General features: G+C 39.3%; 2 protein-coding genes across 8 annotated transcripts in view; both read left to right on the top strand.

Moving 5' to 3' along the window:
• The first annotated feature begins 785 nt into the window (after nt 1–785).
• tnfrsf1b (tumor necrosis factor receptor superfamily, member 1B) lies at nt 786–9,233 on the top strand. 4 transcript variants are annotated; one of them, XM_036001936.1, is made up of 10 exons: nt 786–981; nt 3,585–3,690; nt 6,577–6,702; nt 6,863–7,021; nt 7,492–7,585; nt 7,669–7,834; nt 7,868–7,994; nt 8,111–8,188; nt 8,388–8,446; nt 8,543–9,233. In XM_036001936.1, exons 1-10 carry the CDS (start codon nt 931–933, stop codon nt 9,068–9,070), a joined length of 1,494 nt encoding a protein of 497 aa, XP_035857829.1. In that variant the 5' UTR covers nt 786–930; the 3' UTR covers nt 9,071–9,233. The 4 variants fall into 4 exon arrangements, with proteins under 4 accessions (XP_035857829.1, XP_031157473.1, XP_031157472.1 ...); XM_031301613.2 differs by having other exon boundaries at nt 8,105–8,188; XM_031301612.2 differs by having other exon boundaries at nt 7,669–7,994.
• Nucleotides 9,234–10,669: 1,436 nt separating this feature from the next.
• The window catches only part of trim62.1 (tripartite motif containing 62, tandem duplicate 1), a 41,301-nt gene continuing 31,412 nt past the window's right edge, over nt 10,670–20,558 (top strand). Inside the window, exons 1-2 of one of the 4 annotated variants that reach the window (XM_031301615.2) lie at nt 10,670–10,783; nt 11,749–12,303. In XM_031301615.2, coding sequence (XP_031157475.1) covers nt 11,896–12,303 — 408 coding nt within the window. In that variant the 5' untranslated portion in view covers nt 10,670–10,783; nt 11,749–11,895. Of the gene's footprint in view, nt 10,788–10,847; nt 11,128–11,748; nt 12,304–20,558 lie in introns of those variants that run through there. The other 3 variants (XM_031301614.2, XM_031301617.2, XM_031301616.2) reach the window with 3 other exon arrangements.

Genomic DNA, 20,558 nt, shown 5'->3' with positions numbered 1-20,558 from the left:
TTGTGAATGATATCTATATCTTAATTCAAATTGTGGGCATGTACTGCATCTAGACTTGTCTGTATATAAACAAGAAAAGAAAATCTAAGTTAGACCACTTCCTGTTTAGGTAGTGACATCATTTTCTTTTCTTTTTTTGCCAAAAAAGTCAGTGCTGCTTATTTCCTACACACATGGAGCAGCATAGCAAGTTAACTCTTTTTCACATGATTTCATTTTTCTGCAGCCATCATACTATTCAAGTTAATTCATGAATGGTGGAATGAGAAAATAACTTAATGTAGGGGCTTCGTATTTTTGATTACTGTAGTGGGACCATCTCATTGGTCTTGAAATAAAAGTATTTATGTATACTGTACAGTAGGTTTTGCAATGATATCACCGAATATTGGATCTTCCAGATAGAAATCTCTTGCACAGGTCATCTCCATTTCAGTAATTAATTATAAGACTACTAAAACCAACTGGCTGCACCAGTGATGATGTAGGTGTGTCCCGTTAAAGGGCGTGAATACTTATGCAAACAGGTAAATAATTAAAATTACTTTGTGGAGGTTTTCTGTTTTCGAAAAAAGTCACAAATCTATTTTGATTTCATGTTGTAAACCAATAAAACATGAAAACTTCCAATTATTATTATTAATAAAAAATATATATATAGTATATAAATATAAAAAATTATATACATTTGGAAGTACAGCATCATTGTTTAACTTCATCTAAATTCTGTATAACCTCATAATTAATGCTTAATCATGTCAGATCAGTGAATGTAGGTTAGAGCCTGCCTTCTCATTTCCTTCCTCAGTTCAGTTCAAGGAAATTACTCTTGTTCGCACGGACTGCTGGCCCACCTTTAGACAATGATCAGTACAGTGCACACACCGTTGGCTGTATCCTCTACAGTCTAGTAATTGCTATAAAGAGGCGATGAAGGACATACTTGTACTGCTGGTTCTGCTGAATGCCCAAACTACCAAGGTACAGTAGGCTTTGTGTCTGACTGTAAGTCTGTAATGCATGTTTGCTGTGTGTATCATGGACTCTGGACAGATTGGATATCCGCCAGCATCCGAATTCTTCTGATGATCAACATGCTGCTGAAACACATTGTGAACTGTTGGTTTAAATTTCACTTTCTCGGATTAGTTCAAGGGAGTGAGAAGTTATACGCACAGAGTACTTTCAAAATCAGCATTTGAAAATTTGTAAAATGATGTTGATAAACGATGTCTGAAATGTAAATTAATACATTTTATCTTTTAATATGTTTCTAGACCGGCTAACTTTGTCACCTGCCATGGAGTCAACAAAAGAAGAATGTATCATTTATTTTATGTATCAATGCCAGTTTTGCACTGTGTGACAATGTTACATTACATTACAGTAGAAAGTAGTACTGGGAACTTCTATGTATATTTGGTTTCGATTCCTTGGCATCTGATGCAGCTTCAGACTGAATATCTCATTGCTAAGATACCAAGCTATGTAATGAAGCAACCCTTAGTACTTCTGTCCAGGATCCCTGTGCATGTTACACGAGTTTAGGAATGCAGCCAGGAGCAAATAGGAAAAACAGCATGTTCATTCAATAAGCTGTCAGTAATTCATAACGCGGAGCTTCACAGAAGTTAATCTTCATGATCATCACATCCCGTGCTACCAGTGGTCACACCACAGATGAAGTCTGTGCATCGGAACCGAGGGCTTCTAGCTTGCCGCCTCCATTTCCTGTAATACGAGAAATGCACTGCTTGTGTCAGCATATTCTAACTTCTGGTTGTCATTGGAGGGCACTGTGGTGAGAGACTTTCAACTCTTATGCACAGGACAGGTGTATCAGCAACTGTGCATTGTGTCAGGACTTTTTAGCAAAGCAATACAGTGGTTCTAGTAGCTGTATTTATGAAAATTTGGTATGTGTGAGGGAGAGAGTGAGCTTCCCCGAAATAACAACTTCATGAGTCATTCGTACAATCAGCAATCAGGCCCATATTTATGATTTATTGTACTTATTGGCCGTAATACCTAAGACGGGAGCAAACAGGAAGTATAAGAGCGCCAAACAAACACTTGTGCAACACAAAAGACTTTCACCCATGGATGTATAACAGCCATGCTTTCACCCAGGAGACCAGGGTTTGTGTCCTGTTAAAAAATAAAATAAAAAAAACGTGAATGTTTATAACATTACGGAACAAACAGAGAGCGATGCCGCAAGCGCCTATTTTTCAGGGCGCGATGGCTGCTGCGCCTTAAGATAAACGAAGTTCAACTTTTGGGACACAGCAATGCACACTGCATGTCACGTGACGAAGAACAAGCAAACAGCCTTGAGATATCACGGCTGCAGCTGTGTTTGCAGCGGTTTGGAGATCGCTGGTCCAATCTTTGACAGAGGCAGATCTTGCCATCTATAGTAAAATCACATATTTGTGAATTTGGGTAAATTTTATGAACCTAAAAATATAAGGTAATTGTCTACTGGCGGGCTCCAGGAACCTCTATGCTGCACACAGCTTCAGAGAGCTAGGATAAGAGCAGGGGCACGTTCCATCTCAAAACGGTGAGCACCGTTTTGCTTCGGTTTCCTGGTTGAACAACGTTTCCTCGGAACGGTGTGCAACGTTGTGCAACAGGCTTTGATGTATGTTTTCTCTCGTTTGGTTGGTTTTATTTGCCTCATAACCGATAAAGTTAATTAATTAATCTGTATCGCCCTTTAAAAACCAGTATTGGTCGATCACTACTGTGCACCAGAGTGTGTTCCGGAGCACCGGAATAAAATAACATCCAAAAAACAATATTCACCCTCAAGTGGTTTCTGTGACATGAGAAATATTTTCAAAATACTGTTTAAAAATCAAAAACGGGAACATTACATGTCATGCCACACCACTGTGTAGGATAGGTTTAATACATCAATGGGATGCACCCCCAAACGGCATTTTTTTTCTCTGCTTCCGAACATTTTCAATGATAAGAATATAGCTAACTAAGCTGTTACATGGAGTGTTAGATGTCAATGATATGGTTAGTTTGTTTTACGGTCGCTTGACTAGCTTAGCAACGTCAAGAGTAGGCACCCAGAGCCCAACCAATACGCCTCACGTTTTTCAGGCGGTAAAAGAAGCTGCATGTACAGTGCTCTAAACCAGAAGATTTTGGAGGGCCCCACAGAGAGGAAGAGACACTGTATAGGTGAAAATGTAGGTGCAGGTGGTCTGGCGCTACTTTAAGCTCCAGTTTAAAAGGGTGAAAAACCAAACCAGTCATTGGTCAACATACCTGTTTCCTGTGCTGGCTAGTGACTAAATTGTTGATTTTAAATTGACTATACTTACTGATGGGTTAACCTCAGAGCAGGTGCCTTTCAAGAAAAAAATGTCTGGCTGATATACAAGTGGGCTGTAAATATTTCCCACATAATTTCAAAATGACTAAATCTACCTTGAAGCTCGAGGCCCTCCAGCCTAAATGCAGCTCATTGTCAGAGCATTACGAGAAAAGACTTATATTCTTCACTATCCTCATCAAACAGCACAAAATGAGTTGCTCTTAAGTAGTGTCTCTCTTTCCCATAGGTCTGCTCTCAGCCCTATCATGCAGACTCAGATGGAAACTGTCTAAACTCAACAACAGAGTACCTGTTAGATGGTTCTAACCTGTGCTGCAAGAAATGTCCCCCTGGTAAGTGCAGTCTGACTGCAATTGTTACATTTTCTTAAATAATACACACATACTCTTACCAATGCTCTGGTACATAGTGTGCTGAAAGACAAAGCTGTCTCAGTACAAAATAAAAGTTATTTGATAGGTCGTGAAACATTGGTAGAAGCTTGGGCGTGGAGGTGTGAACAGCACCTACTGTAACTTAACACATCAGTTTCCTTGTTTCATCCTGAGAGAAAACATGAAGCGAGTCAATTTTGTACACTATTCACTTGAGCAAAATTATTTGTTTAAAGGAGAGCTAGACTGATAAGTCAGCCGCACAAATATATCCTCTGATATTAGCTTATTTTAAACACAATTGGTATTTGTGCAGATAAGTAATAAGAAATTGCACTACAGAAATTACAAAACAGTATTGCTCATACATAATTTGTCCACCAACTGAAAGGTTTATTTTTTAACTGTAAAATGTCGCTGGGAGACTTACTTTACATACATACTTACTTACAAAGACAGCATGTGTGAGCGTGTCTGAGCATGTTGAACGTTGTTGTAACCTTATAATGTTACCGTACGGTTTAGCCACCAAGCATTAGCATGAGCCACTAGTCAACGTAGCACATTGTAGTAAGCTTGATCGATGTTGAAATATCAACAAATTATATATAAATTAGGTCTCTACTGTATTACTGTGTCACAAAGTGGCATGTCATTAATGAAAATAATGATGTGTGGCAGAAAGAAATTCTGTATTACTGTTACTGAGTATAATTCGTTGACACTGTATGATTTACGATTACTCTCGAACGTACTGCTGCTTGCCGTGTTTTAACGGAAGTTAAAGCAACTAGAAGGGTCAAAGTTCATAAGAAGTCATTGACAGGCGACCAAACGACAATCTCCGTGTCAGTGATTCAAATTTCAGATTTCTCTGGGTTCGAACATTGTTGGAAACATTTGGGATGTGAGTCCACAACTAAAAATATATAAGTGTAGTCGTTTTTAGACATTTTAATGCAGAAATATCAAATATCTTTAATGGCTTCATACATGATATAGTGCTAAAAGCATCCTCACCAGTTATGAACCATGTAGAAAACATGAAAATAAAGAAACAGCATTTTTTGTCCTAGTATTATTAGTTTCCTAGTTTGATAAGGAAAAATGTAATGTATGACTTATTATTTTGTTCAAACATAACCCTGTGTGGCTGCTTAGCTAACATACTTGTTTGTATTTTCATACAGTATATTATACTTTGAATGTGAGGAACGCTTTTAGGATGAGGAGGACTAACCAATGTGTTTGGCAAATGTAATGCTATCTTGGATATTGTTGTTGGAGAGTGTAAACTTCCCCAAATCCAATAAAAGCAGGAAAGAGCCACTGATGTTAGCATTTAGCTTCCAAGATCAGCTACTGTGCCACAGAGTTGGGAAATACTACACGGTGGATATGCTAATCGTGAACAAGGCTGTTTAGGTTTTTAGCGTAACCTGTAACCCTTCATACTAATGTAGTTAGTTAAAGTGCTCCTTGGCCTTGGAATTAAGTCGGCCAGGCATGCTAATGATAAGCTTAGGGCAGAAAACTGCTGCTGCATTGCTCTCTCTATGTAAACATTTTCATGCTGAACTTCTGTCTACACTGTAATGGGCATTTCTTTCACAGTAGGCATTTTTACATGTTACAGTGGGAAATGCATAGGTGTAAATAATTAAATTAATGATGGTTGAATTCCTTTTACCCTATTGGGGATTTCCCAGCAAATGTTGCTATTTTTTCACTTTATTGACTTTAGATTAGATTAGATTAGATCTATCATTTTCAGGTTCATACTTGTATTTGGGGTTTCTACTATAACATGTTTACACATTATCTTCTCATACTGTCTGTCTGAATATACCTCTATTCACTAAAATGCTCAGTTTTAGCATCTGTCTCTTTAAGCCCCTCTCCCGAAAAAAACCCCCAGTCTGCTCTGATTGGTAAGCCTGATATGGGCTGTATGTATTTCTCTGTGGATTAAGTGTTAAATAGTGTTTATTGACTTCTACTTCTAATAAAGATCCCATCTTGTTAAAAGTGAGATACCATGTTTTTTTTAATTATAAAGCAGGTGGAGGTGCTATATAAATACTGTAAAAGTATCAAAACACTTAACTTTATGACTTCAGTGATATGTTGCAGCTCATGAAGAGCAGGAATGCAGAAACATTGTCAAATGTATCTACATTAGTATCAACACATTCTCATTGTGAAATTTCCTTGGAAGCATTTTCATCTCCCCACACCTTCCCAATCTTGATTTGGGCCATGTGCTCATGCAGTAATTTGATCGTGTGTCAATGTGCCTGCTGACCACATCTCTCCCACTCAGTGTGGTGTTAATTGTTTTGCATCCCACTTCTCTACCATGCAGTGAGTAAGTGTAGCATCAAGTGCTTATTTTAATGCTTTTTAGCTGTAAAATGTCTGTACTAAATTGCACAGCCACAATCTCTTAATTCACTACTAATTGCATTATTAAAAGAAATTTGTAAGTATTTAATGGCAGTGCATTTTATGAATAAAAACCTCCCAAGACATAAAATACATGTAAGCCAGAATTCTGTCGTACAAACAAGTATGTATCACCATTTTATTTTTGACTGTGATGAACACTGTTTTGCAGATGTGATGATATATTTTAAACAGTAAACAAAGTCAAACCAAGATAACCGCATGGTACTATGATGTACAATGAGAATGCATGATGTATAATGTGAAATGTATCTTTTAATCTTTACGTTTTTGTCTGTTAGTGGGATTTTTGGAGTTACAGGTTACAATGCCCATGTGCTGTTATAAAATGCATTTAAAGTGACTAACGAGGATTCATTCATGTATATATTCTAACAGGACAGCGGCTGAAACAAGAATGCTCTGAAACTACTGAGACTGTGTGTGAACAATGCTCAACAGGCCTGTACATGGAGAACTGGAACTACGCTCGAAACTGCTTATCCTGTACCAAATGCAAAGAAAGTCAGTGGCTTCACTGTAAATCTCTGTAAAAAAAAAAAAAAAAAAAGCAACTTGTTGAAATCATTTGTTTTGTTAATTTTTTAACACATAACTGCCCCTGTAAGCAAAACATTATAACTTTTTTTTTAATTTTTTTTTTTTTTTTTTTACATACAATCAGACAAAGGTCTGCAGGATGGCCAGAGCTGCTCCTCTACCACAATGTCCAGGTGTGTGTGCCAGCCTGGAATGTATTGCATCATGGGATTTGATGACCCGTACTGCACAGCATGTAACAAGTACAAGCTGTGCAAAACTGGTTATGGAGTGTCTGCGCCAGGTACAGCAACTGCTATTTTTCAAATGTCACTGTTTGTGTGTTTACCATGTAATACTTGAATATTCTGTTTTAAAATGTAGGCATAAATCCTTTGTAAGATCTAGTTTTTGTGAGGTTCAATTATAATCATTGCAAATCAAATTGTAAATCTGTCAACAACAGAATTACAGTTTGTATGTATGGACTCCAGTATAAATGTTGCAATGGTCAATTAACAAGACACATTTCCCATTGCCTATCAATCCACCAATGTTTTTATTGTAATAACTATATCAGGTCCTTCATAATAGTGGTTACTAACACCTGTCTCTAAGGTTTATATAAACCACATACACTGTCAAACTTAATTATTAGTCTAATCCAAAGTATAACATGTTACATATACAGTATGTAGCATACACTTCAAATGAATTGTGATGTCTGATGGTGAAATGTTAGTAAATGGCAACACATCTGGGTGTTGTTCTCAGGGACAAAAAACTCAAATGTGAGGTGTGAACAGTGCCCCAACGGAATGTTCTCTAACTCAACCTCCTCCACGGACCCCTGTCGGCCTCATACAAAGTGAGTGAAGCATAGTCACATCTGGACACAGCTGTTTGGAGCTCAGATCTTTGACCTCTCTCTCTCTCCCTGTTTCTCTCCAGCTGTCATGGGAGGGCTGTTGTTGAAAAAGGTGACGCTACCTCGGACACAGTGTGTGAACCTGAAGTTTTAATATCTACCACACAGCCTCAAACCTCAACAAAAGAGCCTCACACTAAGATTGTGTTTACAACCGCAAGTACAGTGATGAGCACAGTATTAGCAACCGCAAGTACAGTGATGAGCACAGTATTAGCAACGTCAGACTCCAAGGCTCCACGTGGACCGACAGACCCCACACTGTCTATCAGCCCGTCTGTTTCAGAGGCGGTATTCAACTATTCAACAAAAACCCCGCCACAAAACACAGTATCTGACAGTACACTGGGTACGGTAAATGATTCTGTGCTTCTAAGCATGTCATAGTGAGAAAACTGTGAGGTCTAATCACTGTTTCATTCTGCCTCTGTGTTGTGTCTGTGTTTACCTCTCTGTTAGCTGCAGTCATTGCCGGTGTCATTGTATTCATTCTTTTCATCGCTATCATTCTGCTGGCCCTTTATAAACCAGTCTGGAATAAAGGTAACTGCAATCCTGAAAAAAAAAGTGCATGAATTACGTCCTTGTGTTGTGGAAAAGCTATGATTGTATCTATGTTATATTTATCTTCAACTTGAAATACAGAATGATAATGACCTATATTTCTCAACATCTTTATCAGGAACTGTTTGTGTCATATTTTCACTACCTTACTCAACATTCACTCTGCTTTTTTATCCAGATGCTGCAAGATTTCATCCTAAAGTAGATGCAAATGGGAATTGTGACAGTGGTGATGAAGTGAGTCTTCCTTGGCTTTTCTTCTTGAATACCTTTAAATATAGTTGTACCATACAGAATACTGAGAATCAACCTTTTTATGTCTTTCTAATGCAGATCAATCAGGGTTATTTGGTGAAAACACAGCTGACTTCCTTCACAGAAACCTCACCAGAACAACAGTGTCTGCTGCAGAATGGGAAAGCCTGCAGTGGCCACAGTCAGTACTGTAACAATACTGAAACTTTAGCCCAAACAGACGGCTGCAACAGCCAGGAGTCCATCGGTCCTTTGCAATCCACCGTATCTCTTCACAATCCTCACTCTGCTCTGTCAATGCCCAGGCCTTTACTTTCCAACTCAGAGCCCGTCACCCCCCAGCCCAGCATTCCCACACAGTCCTCATCTCAGCCCACCAGCCCACAGGTCCTCAGTCCAGTGACCACCAGTCCCCACGTCAACGTCAACATCACTTTCAATATTAACGGGTCTTGCGGGACACCTTCTGTCACGCCCACAGATTTGATGCAGGTTGACTCTAAACTCCCCTTTGGAGAGGAAGAGAGGTCCTTTAGCATCCCACAGCAAGAAGCCGGAAAACAATCACTGATGTCAGTACAGGAAAGTGAAAGTTACAGTGCATGAAGAGTCACCTGCATGGATGACTGATACATCCATTATTTTTTTTTCTGTCATGATACAACATTGAAAACAATCTGACACAAGTGTATCTAACAAGATACACTTGTGTCATCAACTGTCATTGTGTTTATATGTATATACAATTAATAAAAATGTGAATATTGTCTTTCCTTCAGTGATTTAGTACAAGTAGGCTAGTTGTAAATTAAAAAGGAATATAAATTATGACCTGTAGTCTGCAGTCATCATAACATAACTTACATATATTTGTATTAAATTACAGCCCCACCTCCAATGTATCCCATATAACAATATGTAAATATGTAAAATATATTTAGAACTTACAAAGTTGTGTGAAAGGATTATGCTTTCATTCTTACAACAACGTAATACTATAAGTATTTAGATCTTTTACAAAAGTAAATAAGTGTCCAAAATGTAAAGAATACTATTCTTTCTATTACATGTCCTGCATTAATAATCTTATTTAAAAGTACAGGTGCATATGGGAATAATGGCAAGTAAAATTGTAAAAAGTAAAAGTACTCATTAGGCAAGTTAGAGGCTGTCAGTGCTGTATAATGAATGTAGATTACTTTTGCTGATGCATCACAGTGTAAGCAGTATTTTAATGTTGGTCAATGTGAAGCTAATCTTAACTGCTTTAGGTATACTTTTGGGTTGTTTTATTTAACAGTGCATAATTTAATAGCTCATACTATATTTTGTACACAAAATCATAATAAGCAAAGTAACTACAGCTTTATTAAATTGTAGACGAGTATAATGTACAATATTGCCATTTTGAATGTAGTGGAGTCGTAGTATAAAGTAGCATATTAAATGGAAATACCCAAGAAAAATAGAAGTAGTAGGCCTATGTCAAATTTGTACTAGGTAAATGTACACGTTTCAAAACTGAAGGTAGTTTGGTAGTTTAGTCATATACAAATCATATAGGCTATGTGATTCTAAACTGGTGTCATACTGTAGACATCATGTTAAAGACAACATACACAAAAACTGTCAGTGATTTCAGTATTTCCATAAAGTTGGGGGACTCACAAGAGGCAGATTAAACAAAAGATTAAAGATTTTACAACACATACTTACCTGTAATTCTCCCATAACTGTTATAAAGGACCCTCCACTCCTCCACCACGTGTACTGGGGAGAATAAAATGTTTTCTCCTGACACCTGCTGGTTGAAGGTAGACACTGCAGCCGGTGGAAGCCCTTCTCCTTCGGCTCATAAACGAGTTTCAGTGAACAGTGACAGTCCCTTTTTATGGCAACTCCTACACTCGTTTTATTTTTTTAAGACAAACAGTTTCTTTTGCGGATCTAGTTGCAGAAAGTGTATTTTAGCGTGTTTATTTGTTGTACTCAAGGTAGCTAAGCAGCGATGCTAACCGGGAGAACAGGGGGTGAGGGGTGAGGAGCTCTGAGCCAGTCCATTGTTAGAGTGAGTTAAACTTAATATTGTTATTTTTTAAAGCCTCGTATTCACTGATCACATTACAGAAATTCAATGCAAATTAACTCGTATTCCCTATTGTAACGTATCTATCGACGAACAGCAGTTATCATGCAAATATTATTTTTTATAACCCCCCATAGTTCATTGCAGTTGGTTGCGTCTGTTGCCGCTGTGTGCTGCTCTCCTTCCTGAAAGACAACACTTGCATTTGGAGCCGCGGATGTCACTGCCAAGAGGTTGGTGAGTTGAGGCTTTTTTCTCTCTATTACTATCAATTTCTTTAAATAGGAAGTGTCATATTTATATATTTTAACCTCTCACATGCCCCCCCCCCTCCCCGAATCCAACTTTTTTAATATGTAGTTTATTAAATTAGTTTTGCCCCATTTTTGTGTCCGTGGTTCTTGTCGGTTATGTTTACAAATCCAGGTTGAAAGCACTGTGGAGCAAGCCAATTAAATAGCATGTATGCTAAGCTACAGCATAAATGTTCGCTCGACAGTTTGTGGTAGATGGTGATAATTAAAAACGCTCAGTCCGGGCTGTTAAACCCCTCTTCATAATGGGAATTTTCGTAAAGGTAAGTGTTCTTAACACAGGGGTTGGAGACAGGGGAGATAATACCGCTGCAGGTGTTTCCCGGTTTCCCTCTTGGTTGGTGCAGGCAGATGATTTTGAGGTGATCAAAAACACTTACTCTGAGTAAGCGTGCTTTTCAAACAGGGCTACAACTATTATTTGTATTATTATTAATCTGCTGATTGATTTCTCAAGCAATGAATCGTTTGGTCTGAAAAATGTCATAAAAATATGAAATCACATTTTTCCCAGAGCCCAAGGGAACTCTTTAGATTAGTTTTGTTTGTCAAACAGTCCAAGACCCAAATTGTATTTAATATACTATCACAAAATATTAGAAAACTGCAGAAAACTAATATTCAGATTTGAGAAGCTGGAACCTGTGAATTGGTTGGCGTATTTGCTTGAAAAATCACAGCCAGCTGTGACAGCCCATTTAAATCACTATAAGTAAGGTTATATGTTAAATATGCTCTGATTGAAGTCGGTTTTGTTAATGTTTAACCAAGTGAATCTGCCCCTGTTAATGATTTGTTTGTTATAAATGTTTTAGCCCTTGCACTTAGTGCATGAATATTAAAATATTAGTGGCATCTAATTGTTATTTGTCATATTTCAACAGAGACCGTAAAGGTAAAGATTCCTGAAGATCTTGTCAACTTGTCTCGTCAACTCCCACATGGCAGTAAACTCACTTGAAGATTAAACCAGGTACACTCAGCTCCAGAGCATTGCCCTCGTAGATGCCGCTCAGTCTCCGTCTTTGCAAATGGCTTGCTGCTTGAAGGACGAGCTCCTCTGTTCAATCTGCCTCAGCATCTACCAGGACCCCGTCAGCTTTGGCTGTGAGCACTACTTTTGTAGAAAGTGTATCACCGAGCACTGGAGCAGACAGGAGCTTCACGGAGTACGGGACTGTCCTGAGTGCCGCAGGACCTTCACTGATCCTCTCCTCTCGCCGAGTCTCAAGTTGTCCAACATTGTGGAGCGCTACTCGGCCTTTCCACTAGACGCCATCCTTAATGCTCAGAGAAGCTCCTACCCCTGCAAGGACCACGAGAAGGTCAAGCTCTTCTGCCTCACCGACAAAAGTCTGGTGTGCTTCTTCTGTGACGAGCCGGCACTACACGAGCAGCACCAAGTAACCACTATTGACGAGGCTTACGAAGAGATACAGGTCAGTTATAGCACACATACTCTGAAAGCTCATTAGCAAGGGTAAGGCTGACATTTTCTTAAAACCCATCAGCACTCTGTGCCACATTCAGGCAGTTGCACTCATTCTCCCCATGGGAGCTGCCCAGACAGTTCAGCCTCAGTCCTCTACTGCCCCAGAGCAGCTCCACTCAAGCAGTTTGGGAGTACTTTGGGTGCAATAGGTGGGTCAAAGACGAATAAGGATTTCAAATTTGAAAATAAATGAAAGTTTCAAAAAATGCCAATTCAAGCACTTTCTATTTTTATTAGAGTGTTATATATACATCTCAACAACAGGAATTTAATTTAGAAATGCAATTTAATTTTTTTTGATGAATCATATGATCTATTCCATGAAAAATGTCCTTCCTGGGTAACGGGATTGGATTTAAAAAGTATTTCAATGTCTACCTTTGTAGCATATAAATGTTTAGGTATATCCATAGTTACAGCTAACCAAACACGCACAGCTCAAAAAAACCTCAATTTTTAACACAATAAATATGATATATTTGGGTATTTATATTTATAATTGACCCTTCGCTAAGCCACGCCCGAAAACCGCCACAGGCTAACTAGGCGCGGGAGGTCTGTCAAGCTTTCGAGCGAGGGAAACATGCCGAAGCGTTGTGCGTATGGATTGTGCGAATCTGATACCCGGTATCCTAAAAGTTTGGACGGGGTGGTGGAATTTGTTTCCCTTCCCGAAACCTAAAACCCATGGAGAGAAATGCTGGGCGTGGATCAAGCAGTGTGGGAGGCCCCATTCACAACTAAATGTTGACAGGATTAACAAAAATACCTACATTTGCTTCAAGGCAAGAACACGCTAATGTTAGCTAGCTAACTCAGCACAGCATTGCTTGGAAATAATGACGGTTCTTTGTTCATAATGCATATATTTTAACGTAAAATAAGATGATTAAAGGCAAGACGGAGGCTCACTGACATACTTTAAAATATATTTCAGCATTTTGTTAATCGTTAAAAATATAAGCAGGAGAATGTTATCGTTGCAAAGTGTTCAAGCTAATGTCTTGTGTTTATTCCACAAGACTTATGGATAAGCTGTTTGATTTGTAATTATTAGATTATTTTCAAATTTCACTTACCCTGCTGTGCATGAACACAGCTGTTCCTCAATTTGTGTGTTTCCCATTTGAATGGTCAGCGTATGAGGCGGCTCACATTATTGCATGACCTATAGGCTTTAGCTTCATTTTGATGAAATTATTCTCATCGGTTGCATATTATGTCGTGGATATATCCCTCGAATGCATACTGCAGTCCCTTTTGTCTTGCTCTCTCAGATATTTCACCTGTTCGCCAAAAATGACTAATTATCTCCTTGGGAATGTCTGACACCAGTGCATACATATGCTGCGTTCATAGACATCGGAAAAACATTTTTCCGAGTGAAAACGTCATCTTTCACGTCACTTCCTGTGGGAATCAGAGGTGGGAAACTGGGGCTAGATTTTGCTAACCGAGTTTCCCAGTTGGTGACGCGTTGTTGACAACTGACGTTTGATGTAGGCGACTTTGGTTCACTGAACATATTTCAATGACAATAAACTGTTTATTGTGGACAAATGCCTCTGCCGAGAAACATACACAGACATAACATGTTTCAAATTATTCATAAATAGCAATACAATACAATGCACTGTTTTAAAATGTATATTTATTTTTAACCTTATGAATATGCTTTGGATACCAGAATTGTCATGCCACGTCTTTGACCCAGGTGCTTAGGAGTGAAACATGTCTACTTTGCTTATCCCTCCCTGATGCCCACATTAACTGGCTCATCTGTGAATTTTTTTTTTTTTTTACAAAGTGAATAAATGCCTTTTTATACTGCCTGCAATGGTTATTTTAAAGTACACATTTAAATTCTGGAAATATTTCTTTAGATATTAGCTCTTCCTTATGAAGTTTATGTTAATGTATCATATGTTTACACTGATATTTTCCACATTACCAGGAATGGTTCAGTGTTTGCTTTCGTCTCAGTGTTTGGATAATTCCATTCCCATAGAGCCAAAATCCAATAACTGTGAAACAAAGCTCCTAATCCTGTTCCTTCATTGCTCCAGTATGTAAAGAAACACATTCCAGTCTAATGTTATGTAGTCTGTCTCATTTCTTAAGTCTTCTGTTACCAATGTAGATATTAAGATTGGGTCTATGTAACATAAACCGTTTGGTTTCCAGTTTTCTTGGCAGACAGCAAGGTGAACTTTCTGATAAGAAATGGACCAAAGTGTTGATTGTTAACACTCATCTTTGCAGTTTTGAAGGGTTTACACTCTCCCATTGCAGCTCAGACAAACACGTATCACTGGCAAGCTCATTTTGCTCTCACTGCTCTGAATCTGCGAGCAGGTTTATATGGAGACTGCAGCTGAATTATAAACTCCATATGATGCAGAAATAGTGACACAGAATTGACGAAGGGCATTTTGTCATTATTTTTTTTTAATGACAGTATGAATGGCCGACAGTTACAGACCTCAGAATATGACACCACCTCAGATTTTCTCAATCAGAGTTTTGTAATCATGGATTAGGAATTGGGACCTCATCTTTCTTTGCCAGTGCCAGAAAAGGGCCAGAAAAATAGCTAAATAAGTGTGGATGAGATTATGCAGCTATACAGGTGCTCCTATCAGCTGTTACTGCACCTTTCATGTTGACTGAACTGAAATTAAGTTGAAGGACAGATACTTTACTCGCTTATTGGTTATTTATCTAAATCACTGATTGCACTGGACTTCTCTGATAACATTGCCGTAATCTTTGTACACTATATGACCATCACACAGACCCTTACTTCCTCTGTAAACTTAATTGTATGTATTGCTATTTGTATTCTTGTCATATAATGTTCATATGTATTTACAATTTTTTTGCTACGCTTTTTGTGTTGTCTTCTTCAGCTATCTAATCTTATTTTTTCACGTACATATTTCTTTACTTTGCTGTTCTGACACCTGCACCAAAACAAATCCCTTGTGCATAATGAATAAAGTCTGATTCTGTTTGGTCAAAATAAAAATAAACCTTGCACAACAACAAAAATTGGCATATAAATCAGTGAAACGAAATGGCAATTCAGTCTAATCTATCAGACTTCATAAAAATTGCTTTTTAATATTAGTTTTTAGGGATGTTTGAATTAGATTGTAACTAATTAACTCCATTGAGGTGGTTGTGAGGAGTTAAAAACATAAAAGACAAGAATTCATTAAATTAGTAGATTCACATGTAAACATAGTGAGACGGTTAGTGGGTAGTATAGAGCTACAGTGGTGCCCTTCTGTGTTCAGTATTGAATATAATTATCAGCGCTGTGAACATCAATGCTGTCTCCTTTAATTTCAAATCAGGCTCTGCACTGAAAGCCTGAGAAAGGTCAAAACCGTGTAATCTTGGAGCAGAAGTAATTAGGCCCAGCACAAGATGTTTCTCGTTTCTTGGACACCGGCTTGTCCCTCTGCTTGGAGCTCTTCAGGGTGGCGTTTTGCATTTTCTACTCTCAGGAGCTTTGGAGGCTTCCCAGATCTACAGTACTGAAAGAAAGTATGAGCACACAGAGGCCCCATCCGAAACAATCATGTCCCATGATGAACTTAGTTGGCATACTCATCTGTTTAGTTCTTCATGTGGGGTGGTTTGTTACATAACGTCTCATCATCTTTCCAGACAAACACAAACCTCAGAACAAGGCAGCAGCTGGTGTTACAATTATAATCTGTCACGTTCGTTTGAGCTCACAAAGTAAATTTTATCAGGATTGTGTCTTCAGTAACTGAACTTTATTCTCTGAATTAAGGTGTAAGTGTAAGTAAAATGTATTTATAAAGCACTTTTCACAGATGAAATCACAAAGCGCTTTAGGCCGGCTACACACTGGATACATGGCGTGAGTGTGTCAGCTGCGTGGCATGTCCGTTTTTATTTCGGCTCCCGTGTTAACAGGTTAGAGCTTCCACACTGCCTGCGTGACACGCACGTCTCACGCCTGGCTCGAGCCGCGCCAAAAACGCATGCATGCTAGAAATAGAACCGATATTTTTCACGCGACACGCAAGCGAGTTGGAAGCATTTCCAGGCAAAATAGAATAGGAAAAGATGTTTATGTCATTTTGACATGAATACATTTAATAAATGACATTTTGATGTTTAAAAGTCTCTAGGTTTTGACATAAATGCACATATAAATGTAATTTAAAAAAATAATAAATAATTATCGATTTTCAAATATTGCCCCTGTCAATACAGAACGAAATTTTGCCGTCAGTACTGCCGACGTTGTCTTTGCTATAATCAAATCAGTACATATTTATGTTTAACATGAATTATACTACTGCTTGAGTGCAGTTCATCAGTGGGAAACAGACAAGGCTAGCAGCAGTAGCACCGTGTCAGACACATTTCTGGTGTGTAAAGACAGAAAAGTTCACACAGCTGACACGCAACAGAAACGCCATGCTCACGCCACGCATCCAGTGTGTTGCCGGCGTTACGAGGGCATAAAATAACGTACAAACGAACATAATACATATTAAATACACAATTAAAATAACATTTTAATAATAATACATAGATTAATAATACATAGATTGCAGACATGTCAACCAAACGCCTGTCTAAAAAGGTATGTCTTTACCTGGTTTTTAAAGGACTCCACAGATACAGCAGACCATAAGGGTTTAGGCAGAGCATTCCAAAGCTTAGGGGCTTTGGACTCAAAAGGTCAGTCACCACGGGTCTGAAGCCGGATGCATGGAACAGACAGCAAATTTAACATATCAGACCTAAGAGAGTGAGCTGTGAGATGTAAATAATACTCTGTGATATTAGTCAATGTTACAGGTTGCAGATTGAGAACCCGTAAGCGGATAAGAATTCCTGTAAAACAGGAGAAAATATTAGACCGGAGACGAGTGCCTTCGTTCAATGCAGCTTCGCTCAGCAGAATGATGAAGCAACGAGTAGTGTTACCAACTCTTTTCCAATGAAAGTAGCTAGCACCAGCTCCAAAAGTCGCTAAAAGTAGCTAGATGACATCATACGCTCATTTGCATATTTGTGACGTTATTACGCAATCATTTGCATAAAGCTTAGTGGTTGTGTCAGCAAGGTAGATAGAAAGAAATAGAAATATTTAGCCAAATAATCACAAATACAGAATTTATTTTACCTTATAATTATTTAGGTAGCCTATCTTTGAAGTAAAAAAAGAAATTCTGCAAAGGGAGGGAAAAAGATCGATAAAGAATTCTTAAAGAAGGCTGGCTTGCCTAGGGCCAGGCCAGCTCAGCGGCGTCTCTCTCCCGTCGCGTCCCGCTGTCTCTCGTACCTACACCGGCCCCCGCACCCTGTCCCTTCTCCCCTTTCTACCTGCCTGCACACTGTGCGCAGTGCTGCTGCACATGAAGACAGATGGGAGGGGCTGCTCCTCTGCTCCGCAGTGAGTCACAGAACAGAAGAGAGAGGAGACTGTTTTGGCGGCCACAGGAGAGAAATACCTCTCATGCCCGCTGGACAATACTGGCGACTTTTCTACAGAAAGTCGCCAGATTTGTCGCTAGTCGCTTTTTTGAAAAAAAGTCGCTAAGGGGGTCTGAAAAGTCACTAAATCTAGCGACAAAGTCACTAAGTTGGCAACACTGGCAACGAGAGTTCGCTCACAAAGAGTGTCCGTGAGAGCGAAGCACAGCGCCACACTGCCCCCTGCTGGCAGCACCGTAATGCTGTATTATAAAGAGCCTTGTACTCTTACCAGAAATAAATGATTAACCATTATGGCTCTTATCAAACGTTTTTCTCTCATATAAATAATATCCCACAATAAAACAGACAAAATTACATAAAATGTGACCATACATTTCGTGTGTGTCACATCAACTTACAAGTTTACTTGTAATTCTTTTTTCCTTCCAGAGAGCAGACAGGAGTTGTGTGTCAGATCAAAACAAATGTGTGAGAGCTGTGCCTGCAGGCACAAACTTCACTTTTAGCATGAGGCTCAACAATGCTCAACTAAAGTGCCAAAACAACATGGAGAGGATGTGTTAAAGTGCAGCAGCAATCAGCTCCAGTGTTTTGACTAACTGGGCCAGAGTGGTACATGCCGTGCCAGCTTGGTGGCCTCTTTTAAAATGAACCTTAGAGTTTTTGTAGGGTGGGAAAGGATTTGGTAGGTCCATAGCCAAAGCTTGTTTATCTGTGCTGAATTGTTTGACAGTTTGGCACATGGGATTTGGGATTGGTCTAAACCTCTCTCCTTGCTCTCTCGTCTTAGCGTGATACAACTCATTTGTGTGGTTCTGCAGAACTGTGGCTCTGAGTAATAATGGTTCACTATGACTGTCCATTTTCCCAGCAGTGTTTCCTTTTAAGTTACGTCATCTTCACCCCATCATCCGCTAAAGGAGCAGGATGACATAGAAATGTCCTCCCATCACTTTGGTGTTATTAACCCATCTATCTTCAGACAGCAGAACACGGATGGTTAGTGTGTTTCACAATCAGAGCTACTGTACAAGTATGACAATATCAAATTTCAACATCTATAATAGACACCCAGACTCAAACATATGAACCAACCCCTACAAAGGGCCACCATGATGAAATACAGAAGCATAAAAACTTGCAGTCTGTCGTGATCCAGAATAGCTGTGTGTCGGTCAAATTATCAGAAATCTTTTGGTGATAAATGTTAATACATCTCACTATGTGTATCCATTCATGGCTTATATTTTACTAAAGTTTGAATTCACTGTTACAACTCTCAAGTCTTAGATTTGATATTGTCAAACTGACTCCCACCACATTGACAGTGTTTGGCTGGCCGGTGTTCACTGACGAGGGCAGCTTTTGGTTAGTCTGTGGCAGGCTGTAATCTCTTTAGTCTGGCATGTCACTCCGCTGACCTCAGGCCTTGAGTCTTGTTGCTGAATTGAGAGCTTTACCTCCTGCTGATTTGCATCCTTTTCCCCCCGTAAACACTCCTGCGGCCAAATCTGTAATGCACAAACGCATTCAGCACCCGACCGTTGCAGGGTGACGCACCCACATCTGGCAAACGTTCACCCAATACATAATTGCTTGCTTGTGCATATTTCTCAACATAAAGGACATTAAGGTAGGATTGAAGAGGATTTGTCTGCAGCTCTGCCATTCGCTTCAGGGAGCGGAGATTTAACAGGAAACTAATTAATTCTGATTAGGAGGGGTTTTATTCCACCAGTCATATTGGACAGCATTAAACATCATTTAAACATAATGTACAAGAGCAGAAAGCACTCTAAATGCAAAATCTCAATTTTCAGAAAAAATCTCAAACTCAGATATTAAACTTCTTGAACTAAAACATTAAACTGAGCCACAATCAGCAGTAGAAATCTCCATTCCTAATACACACCAAGCAGTGTCATCATTTTGATCCTCTATTATTTTGTTGTGACATTTTTTGGCTTGTCAGTCTTACTCTGAACTCATTAAATGAGGTTATAACCAGAGAGCCAGACATTTGTATCTACCGAGCCACGTCCCTGTACAGTACGTGCTTTATGTTCTGGGGTGAAATAATGCCTTTTGTTTTGGGCAACATGGTTAATGGTGATGAGAGATTACAGTTCCCTCCCTCAGTCACGCTACACTTGGAGCACTGGCGCCATCTTAAATAGAGGTTGGCTGGATCGCTGTAACCCTGATTGGAGCTGGACGAGGCGCTGCACTTATTATCACACCACTATGGACTAAAGTTGGCAGTCAACTCCTGCGTAGGACAAAGTGGAAGCCACAGCAGCCACTGTGCCCTAATTGTGATGATCAAGGCTGTCAGTGGGCAGTGTGCGACCACAGTGTTGCAGAGCTGGACAGACCCATCCTGCGGTCTATTTGCCCAAGGGACGTGTTTCCGCTCTACTTGACAGCGATGTAAGACCAGACAAGAAGGGAAATAAGACACCCCTGGTTATCCATGCATATTTGGGGACTTAACTTTGTTCCGCACAATATAGATACCGTAGATGGTATAGCAGCAGGCAGCTGTGCAGTAATGCTGGTCTGAGTTAGACTAAAGCCCACGCAGCTGAAGAATGAAATGATTACTCCGTGGTGTTGAATCACCCACACATACCTGTCACTCAAAGTGTCCAGATGCACCTGTGTGCTGTCCTCAATTAACACCATTCTTATACCTACGTATTCCCTCCTTAT

Source organism: Sander lucioperca, chromosome 6 (assembly GCF_008315115.2).
Source record: "Sander lucioperca isolate FBNREF2018 chromosome 6, SLUC_FBN_1.2, whole genome shotgun sequence".
NCBI classification, from domain to species: Eukaryota; Metazoa; Chordata; class Actinopteri; order Perciformes; family Percidae; genus Sander; species Sander lucioperca.
The sequence above is the reverse complement of the archived record's forward strand: the minus strand, read 5'-3'. Positions and strand labels throughout refer to the sequence as shown.

What these genes read in the sequence shown, in the direction of transcription:
- tnfrsf1b (XM_031301611.2), top strand. Translation starts at nt 931, where the DNA reads ATGAAGGACATACTTGTACTGCTGGTTCTGCTGAATGCCCAAACTACC. An exon ending in TGAATGCCCAAACTACCAAG is followed by an intron (nt 982 to 3,584) that starts GTACAGTAGGCT and finishes TCTTTCCCATAG; the next exon opens with GTCTGCTCTCAGCCCTATCA. An exon ending in CCCTGTCGGCCTCATACAAA is followed by an intron (nt 7,586 to 7,668) that starts GTGAGTGAAGCA and finishes GTTTCTCTCCAG; the next exon opens with CTGTCATGGGAGGGCTGTTG.